The 10,785-nt window shown below is 38.6% G+C and overlaps 1 protein-coding gene across 1 annotated transcript; it reads right to left on the bottom strand.

Moving 5' to 3' along the window:
- Positions 1 to 8,134: 8,134 nt before the first annotated feature.
- On the bottom strand, positions 8,135 to 9,545 carry LOC135728311 (C-C chemokine receptor type 4-like). Its single transcript, XM_065246492.2, has one exon. The coding sequence runs from the start codon at positions 9,421 to 9,423 to the stop codon at positions 8,503 to 8,505; it is 921 nt and encodes a 306-aa protein (XP_065102564.2). The 5' UTR covers positions 9,424 to 9,545; the 3' UTR covers positions 8,135 to 8,502.
- Positions 9,546 to 10,785: the final 1,240 nt, after the last annotated feature.

Here is a 10,785-nt window from a genome sequence, read left to right as displayed (position 1 = left end):
TCCATATATTGCCAATATATACTGCAATATATTACATACATATAGAATATATTTATCAACATATTACTCCATATATTGCCAATATATACTGCAATATATTACATACATATAGAATATATTTATCAACATATTACTACATATATTGCCAATATATACTGCAATATATTACATACATATAGAATATATGTATCAACATATTACTCCATATATTGCCAATATACAGTATACTGCAATATATTACATACATATAGAATATATGTATCAACATATTACTCCATATATTGCCAATATATACTGCAATATATTACATACATATAGAATATATGTATCAATATATTACATACATTTAAAATATATGTATCAACATATTACTCCATATATTGCCAATATATACTGCAATCTAATACATACATTTAGAATATATGCATCAATATATTACTTCATATATTTCCAATATATTATGGGATATATTAAATAGTATAATGAGATGTATTTAATCAATATATGAAAACGGCAATAATTGCAGTATTGTATAATATATTGCAATATATCACTTACATATATATAATATATTTTTATATAATATATCATGATATATATTACTTTGTAAATTTCACAATATATGGAGACACATTAAATATATTGTCATGTAATATATTGAGAAATATATGTTTGTTGCATAAGGGAAAGAAGACTGGTGGTAGCCATCTCTGTCCAAAAAAGTTGTGAAGTGGTCCTATTCATTACAAACCACTGTTCCCAGGAGCACAGAAAAAAAGCTTTTGCAGTGAACATGAATACCTAGAATAGTGGTTCCTCTAGTTTAAATTTAGGAGGCCCTGCCCTGCAAAGGAGAACTCAGGCAGTTTCACAAAGAGCATGACACGCAAATGAATTAATGGTTAGATCTTTGTATTTATTCTTTGATAAAAAAAAGTGTATTATGGTGTACTCGTTCAAATGTTTTTAACGTTTGTGTTTATTATTTGAAGTTATGAAGTGATAAATGGAGCTCTAAACCAAGAAGGGATACTTAGGTAAAAGACTGCATGATGTTACATTTTTTCCCAATAAGGTGGTTTATGACACTTGAATTAAATTAGAAAGGCAAAGGGGAACCGAACTAGTTTCACATCTGTATAGATACATCACATAAGAATATGATTTATATCTATCAACTAATCTATCCTATGTGTACAAATAATGCACAGCGCAGGATTTAATATAGGACTATTGAAAACTATATTAAAGACTACACTCACCTAAAAGATTATTAGGAAAAGCTGTTCAATTTCTCAATAATGCAATTATCTTATCAACCAAACACATGGCACTTGCTTCAATGCATTTAGGGGTGTGGTTCTGGTCAAGACAATCTCAATCAATCATTCAATCAATAAAATGTATTTCAGTCCTCACACATAATTTCCAAAACAACGAAAATATATACAGACATATCAACCGAAAAAGGTGCAGGCTGAAGCTTATGCTTATTTTGCCTACCCTTTGTACATAATTACGCAATAAGCAATTAATCTCCTGAACTACAAACTGAATGTCAGAATGGGAAAGAAAGGTGATTTTAAGCAATTTAAGAGGCCGGTCTGAGTATTTCACAATCTGCTCAGTTAATGGGATTTTTACGCACAACCATTTCTAGGGTTTACAAAGAATGGTGTGAAAAGGGAAAAACATCCAGCATGCAGCAGTCCTGTGGGTGAAAATGCCTTGTTGATGCTAGAGGTCAGAGGAGAATGAGCCGACTGATTCAAGCTGATAGAAGAGCAACTTTGACTGAAATAACCACTCGTTACAACCAAGGTATGCAGCAAACCATTTGTGAAGCCACAACACTCACAACCTTGAGGCGGATGGGCTACAACAGCAGAAGACCCCACCGGGTAGCACTCATCTCCACTACAAATAGGAAAAAGAGGATAGAATTTCCACAAGCTCATCAAAATTGGACAGTTGAAGACTGGAAAAATGTTACCTGGTCTGATGAGTCTCGATTTCTGTTGAGACATTCAGATGGTAGAGTCAAAATTTGGCGTAAACAGAATGAGAACATGGATCCATCATGCCTTGTTACCACTGTGCAGGCTGTTGGTGGTGATGTAATGGTGTGGGGGATGTTTTCTTGGCACACTTTAGGCCCCTTAGTGCCAATTGGGCATCGTTTAAATGCCACGGCCTACCTGAGCATTGTTTCTGACCATGTCTATTCCTTTATGACCACCATGTACCCATCCTCTGATGGCTACTTCCAGCAGGATGATGCACCATGTCACAAAGCTCGAATCATTTCAAACATGACAATGAGTTCACTGTACTAAAATGGCCCCCATAGTCACCAGACCTCAACCAAATAGAGCATATTGGGATGTGGTGGAAAGGGAGCTGTGTGCCCTGGATGTGCATCCCACAAATCTACATCAACTGCAAGATGCTATCCTATCAATATGGGCCAACATTTCTAGAGAATGCTTTCAGCACCTTGTTGAATCAATGCCACATAGAATTAAGGCAGTTCTGAAGGCTAAAGGGGTATAATCCTTAAGGTGAGTGCATTTGATGTACTACCTTGCTACATAGAAATAAATTTCTATTTAGCAAGTCTGTGTTATGGTGTGTATATATGAGGCAGATGACACTTGAGTAAAAACAGATAGTTGGTTTATTATCATAAACATAAAACACAGGCAGATGGTAATAGATGACAGTAGAATGATGATATGAATGATGATGATCACAGGAAACTCCACAAAGAGCCGGCACTACCTATAGGCAGAGTAGGCAAATGCCAAGGGCCTTAGGCTTGTAGGGTATAACAGTAATATAACGTTAGAAATATACAAAGTTAGTAATAAGGACTTACCAGTCACACGATTTTGATGTGTGCTTACTGTGTTGTACAGTATAAGGTAATTTAGTCACGTCTGGTTTGAAGTTTTGCTTCCATTTCACTCTAGGCATTGCCATTTATGTGTATCATCTCTAGCACCCAGAATCTTTTGTGGCTCGAACATATATGTGTTCGGATGCTATTTTTTACACATTAAGGTTTTCAAAACAATTCTCCACATGTAATGATGGGGAATGAAGCTATCCAATCATAGCAGTGGGTGTTTACTTCCAGGTCTTCAATGAGGCCCGCCCATCAAAATGGAGCATTTCTCCAGACACCCTCAAAACCAGGTTACAAAATAGCCTATTACTTGTTGCTTTTGATGTTTTTGAATGTAAAAACTACGCGAACATCATAAGTAGACCTCAGGCAACAGTATAAAACAATAAAAACAATAGCATTGCCCCTTTAAGGATCTTGAATGGATGTATTGGGGACTTCAGCTTTTCACGGGAGGTGAAGGCGAATGTTCTTAGTTGACAACCACACCATATGTCCCACGTGACAGGTGGGTGTCCAGGAAAGATGGGGGTCCACAGTCCGTTGTTGTCACCTTACAGCCCCCTGCAGATGGTGGTACGCTGAGTCCCAGAAACGTTCACTCTTCTGGAACCAATGCTGAACTGAGGGGATTACTGAAGGTTCCTCAGTCCAGGGAAACAGAGGTGGTTGGTAAACACCAACAACAACTGAATGTGTCTGCTGCCTGAATTGAGCGGAGCTGAACGCGCGTCACATCACAGATCAGCAGGTGTCAGATTTCATTTATTTCTGTCAGAGTTTGCGAGGCGAGCTGAATGACCAGATGATAGCAGAAGCTGCGTGCTTACTCGTTTTTGTTATAATGTACATATATGATGTTTAATATAAGCGAGATCGTTTTGTTGTATTTTTATCAAGAAAAATAATAAACCCATCATTTAAGCAGCGCTTTATGGAGGAGTAGCCGGTTGCACTGCTTGGAACTGGCGAGTTCTGTGAGAATTACCTGCGCACATTGACTCAAGCCCCTAATTAAACCAGCTGTTGAACTCGCATTGCACACAAATTCATACGCGATTTAACGCAGCTTATGCAAGCGCTGCATTTAAACAGTTGCGTAATTCAAAAGTGAAAGTAAAATGCGCACATCTGCATGCATTAACCGGTGGGAAAATTCTGTCACCGCAGCAACCCTAGGTTGTACATGAAGTTTATAAGCACTGCATTGCAATACTTGCATTTTGCCCCGTCATTCTCGATTTTAAAGTGCTCCCACGCTGTGCTTTTCTTTGCCCGCTTCATATTAGAAAACTGGTCATGACTACTTCTTGTGGACATTTTCAAATGTCTGGGTGCGCTCTGGCGGTCTCTGGTGGTGCAAAAATGTATTACAACTAAATTCAGTGCACGCCATTGATGCCACTTAACCGAGCAAAATGTTTCACTCGGTCAAACAATTTTTAACGGTTAATCGGTTAACCATGGACACCCCTAGTTTGGTCTGGTCTTCCTTTATATAAACCAGATGACACAGAAGTAAAAACAGATAGTTGATATATGTGACCAGTCACGGAAAGTAGTGACACATGTCGGATCTGGGGCATTTTGAGTTATTCACAGATTCTGAAAGTGCAGTTTCTAAGCTTTCCAATGATGTTGGAAATCTGATAATATTTGGTATATATATTTATATTTATATATTTAATATTTAATGTCATTGTTTCTTTAGCCCTGTGCAGGATCATTTTGTACCGTGTGTGTTTGCCAGTCGTGTTCGTCAAGAAGTCAAGTCTAGTTTATCTGTCTAGTTCAGGGATGGGCAACTGGCGGCCCGGGGTAAATTCTAATACGGCCCGCTGGACCATATTATACTTAATCAAATACTTTTAAAATGATGATTTTTGTATTAGGACGTAAATACTCCCAACCAGGAGGGGGCGCTAGGTCCCGCGGATCCTCACAGTAAGCATAGTCCCGTGTTTGGGCTTATGTGAAGAAGAGGTCTTCACGGAGTCCGAAAACCCGAGGTCCGACCCAAGACCCGATCAGGTTCAGGTCTAAAAGTTTCACGCATGCCTCGGACACGGGTCGGGTAAAATAATCCGGTTCCGGGTTATTTAAAATGAATGTGTTTTTGCCGAACGGACCCGAGAAGCCCTGAACTCTCGCATGTGTGTGGCAATGTCCTTTTCAAACTTCTCCTCTGTTTGCAAGAGCGCTTGCGAAATTGTGTGGCTGGCGAAAGGTAAATTTTAGTTCAGACAGACATGTCAGAAATTTTTTTATGTAAATTTTAGTGGTAACCATGGTGTCATCGTCATATAAACAAATGGAGCAGCTCGCCAAATTTGTTGAGAGGCCACCGGGGCTGCAGACTGCACACACGTCAGTTTACATTCGGGTCAAAACCAATGCCACTGGTTTGAGTGAAGGGTCGTACTCGGGCCAGAATTGCTCTCAGATTTGAAAGGTAAAATACATTGTTATGAACCTTTTTTATATATATTTTGTTTTGAATTTATGTGTTATTTATTTCAAATAATTTTCTTCTTTAAGGGCAGAAGGAGAAACTCCTCTATACTAATTTAAAAGTTTAGTGAAAAGTCTCTGTTAAGTGTATATCCCCTGTTGATGGGTTTTGCCCCCACGTGGGCTAATGTTTTGTCTTGTGTTTTCACAATTAAAGTCTTTTGTTAACCCCTCCATCTCCGTCTGCATCTGGGTTCTTCCTGCAATCCTGACAATAGTAGTAGTTTGTGACAGAAGTCCGGATGAATAATAAACTTACCTTTTTACCTTTGTGGGGATCACAAGTCGAATCCAGTCTGTTTCAAATGTGTGAATAATCCAATGACCCTTTTTGTCCACAAATGCGTATAATCCGTGAAATATAGATATATAGTCTATTGTTTACATCGGATTTCGCATGACCGTCTGGTAATAGAATATAATATACAATCTGAGGACTATTTATATCGTAACATGTAAGGGTATATGAGATTACACTCCGGTAATTTACATTCCCTTAAACACATGAACCCGCCTTCAAAGTTTGTATTTAAAATAGGGAAGTAGTATAATAGATAATCCAAACATCTTCTTTTATTTTTTGTTTTGTGCGCCCGAGCTTCGTTTACAGTCTGTGGAGACGCACGCTATAAGTTTGAAAAAAAAAATTAGCAAACATGTCTGAGGAACAGGGCAGCCGCGTCACTACAGTCACGTGACTTCACGCTCGAGCCGGAAGAGAAGACAATGTGGAATAAAGTCGTAATTCTTGCTATTTTGGGACCAAACTTTATTTTCGATGCTTCAACACATTCTTACTGACCCACTGATGTCACATGGACTACTTTGATGATGTTTTTTATTACATTTCTGGACATGGAAACCGTACATAGATTTTCAATGGAGGAGACAGAAATCTCTCGGACTAAATCTGAAGTTAAAACATCTTAAACTCTGTTCCGAAGATGAATGGAGGTCTTCCGAGTTTAGAACGACATATGGGTAAGTCATTAATGACATTATTTGCAATTTTGGGCGAACTATCCTTATTCAGTAGTCACGCTGTTCCCTTTGGGGGCGGAGGCGAAAACACAAGCTTATCCAGTATGTAAATATACACACAGACAATGACGCCCCCCGCTGCACACTAGAATCTCTGGAAAAACAAGCCTATTTTAACCGCAAAATATACGCTTTTAAATATACAAAAACTGCTATCTCAAACAAGGAGAGGCTTTTTCGTGATCTCAATTAACAGATTCTGCAATAAAACGAAAATCACAAATTTTGAAAAAAAAACTTTGTTTCTCATTTTCTCGAAACTTGTGCTGCTGACTTGTGTCACTGGTTTCCGTGACGGGTCACATATTATCATGAACATAATGTAAAACACAGGCAGATGGTAATGGATGATGGTAGAATGATGATATGAATGATGATGATGATGGGTCACTCCACATACATTTATTGACAGTCACAGTAACAAACAACTTTCCCCCGAACACCAGTGATTTCCCCCCTCCCAGAATGTTTTAGATGTCTCTGTATAGACGGTTTCATCGGACGTACGTGCGGTGACACGATACGCATCTAGTCCGAACTTTACTTCCTGTTTTAGTTTTTTAATGGTACGGACTAGTTGCTAAACTGAACTCTTGAACAAATACCTTGTCGAAAAAACCAAATGTTTTAGTTTTTCTAGGTAATCTACGTGTCGGTTATTTTGTTTGTTATATAAATAAACTACGTTTAAAGTACTTTGTTGTTATTTATTCTTAGCGGCTTTACCGGAAGTTACGTGAGGACCACAAAAGCCGCTTGTTTTGTTGTTACTGCTGAAACCGTCTATTTAAAACACCTGATTCACTTCATCAACCTTGTCTAAAGTCAAAGGTGCAATTTTTGTTTTTTAAAGAGCATGTTAGTAATATGTGCTTATAAACAGGATGACAATGCGTGCAAACATGGACATTGATAAACTTGCCTACGGACATGCCTTAACTCTTTCCCTGCCATTGACGAGTTATTTCGTCAATCTGCAATACCACAACTTATAAAAAACGGAAGTATTGCCCTAGTGCAAACAGCTGTATGTCCGTGTATGTTTTAAAGATCGCTCTGCATCTGATCTTTATCAAAAGTCCTTCCCAAAAATGAAATTATCTCAGCTTTTTGCTCAAAATTTTTGTTTTTGATGAAACCTACACATATTTGAGAGGTGTTAAAAAGAGAACACATGAAGGTAGGATGAAACGGATTTTTTGTTTGAAAGCAGAGGGTATGTTTATATATTTAAAAAGGAACATTTTCTGGAAGGCATTAAACTTTTGTGAAAATCAAGAAAAATGCTGGTGGCGAAAGAGTTAAGTGCACTTGCACCGTGCGCTTTAGACCATGCACTTAGATTGTTAAAATAGTTAATACTTCTTCCAGATTTACCAAGTTAAATAATCTTTGAAACTTGTTAACCAGTTACTTGGATTAACTTGGTGTTAACTTATAAATATGACTTAAAGTACACAGAGCATACATTTTGTAACCTATTGTTTAATTCTACAGTGATGCAATTTTAGCTTTGAAATTATTTTTGTATGTTTTATTGCAAACAATTCTTGAAATTCCATCTGTCAATGTCACATTTTGATTGAAACAATCTCTTAACAACCATGCATTATTATTGAGCATAAACACTGAAAAAGACTGAAAGCAAGAGTTATTTAAGGCTTTAAACACAGATCATACAGTTTAATCATGGTTGAAATCATATTTCTAGCATGTTTAAAGGAAACCCTATTCAAGCGCATACAAAACCTATTGAAGAAAATGACACAGTCAGCTCCAACCATTACATAACATGCATCTCTAACCAGCTTTTTACAATGAGACCCAAGACCCAATCATAATCACTGCAATTTCACCTCTGATATAAGTTAAAGTGTTATTGATAATTGATCTTGCTGCCCATGCTACTCTATGGTGACCAGAACCATACAATAAACATTCACTTACTGGATGTCAAAGTAGGCTAATTGTAAAATGACCTTTAAACTCCCCCCAACTATCAAGCAAGTGCCTTTTTGATGATATTTGTGGATTTATTTTATTCACACAGCTGTAGTATGTCTGTTATCCACACTGGTTGTCTGTGAATAAACAGATCCTGTAGCCTGTGTAAGGTATTTCTTCATGAACTGTAATCTGCTGATAGGTGTTTTGTTCAGGAGTCTAAAAAGGTGCCACCTAAATTTCTTTCCTACAAACACATAGAGAATGGGATTCAAGCAGCTGTGTGAGTAAGCCAGAGCTTCTGTGATCTGAAGACTAAGAGTGATTGCTTTGCTTTTTTCACAGGATGGCTCTATGAGTTTATTTAGCTCCAATGCTTTCACAAAAGCTGCAATATTATATGGAGCCCAACAGCAGAGGAAGACAACCATCACCACAATGACAAGTCTCATGGCCTGTTTCCTGGAAGGGTGAACTGTTGGGAGTCTGTGAAGAATCATAGAGTAACAAAATCCAATTACACACAGTGGAATAATTAATCCTAAAACATTCATTCTAATAATCCCAATAGTCTTTGCATAAAGGTGAGATTTCTGATTACCTGTTGGATAAGCCTGACAAAATGTTTTATTATCATTGGTTTTCAGGTACATAAGCACAGGAAATGATGCTGCAACAGCAATGATCCAGATGACCACACTGGCAAAAATCCCATATGTCTTTGTTCTGACTCTCAAATAGAGTACAGTGTGAACCACAGCTAAATATCTGTCAACACTCATCAGTACAATGAAGAAAATCCCACTGTAGAATCCAATGTGATAGACGCCTAAAACCATGGTGCACATGGGGCCTCCAAAGACCCACTGATCTCTGGCATTGTCTGCCAGAAATGGGAGAGAGGAGACCAGCAGCAAATCAGCTAAAGCCAGATTCAGGAGACAGATGTCAGTCATGCTTCTCAGCTTTACACCCATCAACATCACCCATAACACCAGCAGGTTACCCAACAGACCCATCACGAAGAACAGAAAGTATAACACGGATATGATGTTGGATGCATGACCTCCATAATCACAGGATAACACAGATGGAACAAGATCTTTAGAGTCATCATAGCTGTATAAGGGAGAGATGTTTGGTTCATCAGTAACTGGTCCATGCAAATTTAAGCAGGAAATGAAAAATGTATTATAAATAAAGAAGAAACAACACTGACAACAGTGAGTGATAATAAGATAAGGCCTTACCTGGACAATGCACGTCCGTTCAGGTAAAGACGACTGGTGGTAGCCATCTCTGTCCAAAGAGGTTGTAAAGTGGTCTTGTTTATGACAATCCACTGTCCCCACAAAAATTAAGCACAGAAGTGTGCACACAAAAGACACTTTTAAAGTTAACACAGAGAATTAGAACAGTGGTTTATGAAACTTCCTATGGTTTAAATTTAGGAGGCCCTGCCATGCAAAGAATAACTCAAGCAGTTTCACAAAGTGCATGAGACACCCTGTCACGATTCTAGCACAATGTCATAGTTTTGTTCTAGTATTGTGTCAGGATCGTGACAGCCCCATGTATGTTATGTGTAGCACATGGCCGTTGTTGACTTTAGCCATGTGCTGTTGTCTCAGGTCCAGACCCCACCCCTTGTCTCCTCGTTAATAATCTCTCACCTGTTGCCCTCATTAGTTCTTCCATATTTAATGCCCTTATGTTTGCTGTCCTGTGCTGGTTCGTTTAGTATATTCCCAGTTTAAAGTTGTATCTAGTCAAGTGTTCAGTCAAAGTTTATTGTCAAGTTTATTGTTTTATCTAGTTTAGTCTGGTCTGTCTTCTGTTTGTTTGCAAAGTTTAGTTGTTTGCAACTTAGTTGGGTTTTTGTTATCTTGTTTTTGTTTATTAAAGTCTTTTGTGATCATCTGTTGTCTGCACCTAGGTTCTGTCTTACTGATCCTGACAGAACGAACCAGCCAGCTAGAACCCAGCAAACAGCAATGGACACATCCTGGACCACCCATCGCAGCCACCATGCCAACATACTTTTTGGCCTTCAGCAGAAGTATATGGATGTGCGGTCTTTCACCCTGAAGTTCCTGGGGGCAGCATATCAAGCAGGATTCAAGAAGGCAGAATTGAAAGTTATTTTCAATGCCTGCCTCACTGAGCCTCTCAACTCCAGGGAGGTGGAGCTGCTAAGGCCCTGGGGCTTCGTGGACATGGTCCCGTATATTATGAACTGGTCTGAGCCCAAGGCCTCAGCCAAGGCCGCACCTCTGGCCCCAATGCCGTCAATCCCGGAGGATCACATTCTGGCTGTTACATCCTTGGAGGACACTGCTCAGCACACCTCAACTCCTGAAGGTCTTGCCCAACCAGTTAGC

This window comes from Paramisgurnus dabryanus, chromosome 13, assembly GCF_030506205.2.
Source record: "Paramisgurnus dabryanus chromosome 13, PD_genome_1.1, whole genome shotgun sequence".
Taxonomy (NCBI): Eukaryota; Metazoa; Chordata; class Actinopteri; order Cypriniformes; family Cobitidae; genus Paramisgurnus; species Paramisgurnus dabryanus.
This window is presented reverse-complemented; position numbering and strand designations above follow the sequence as displayed.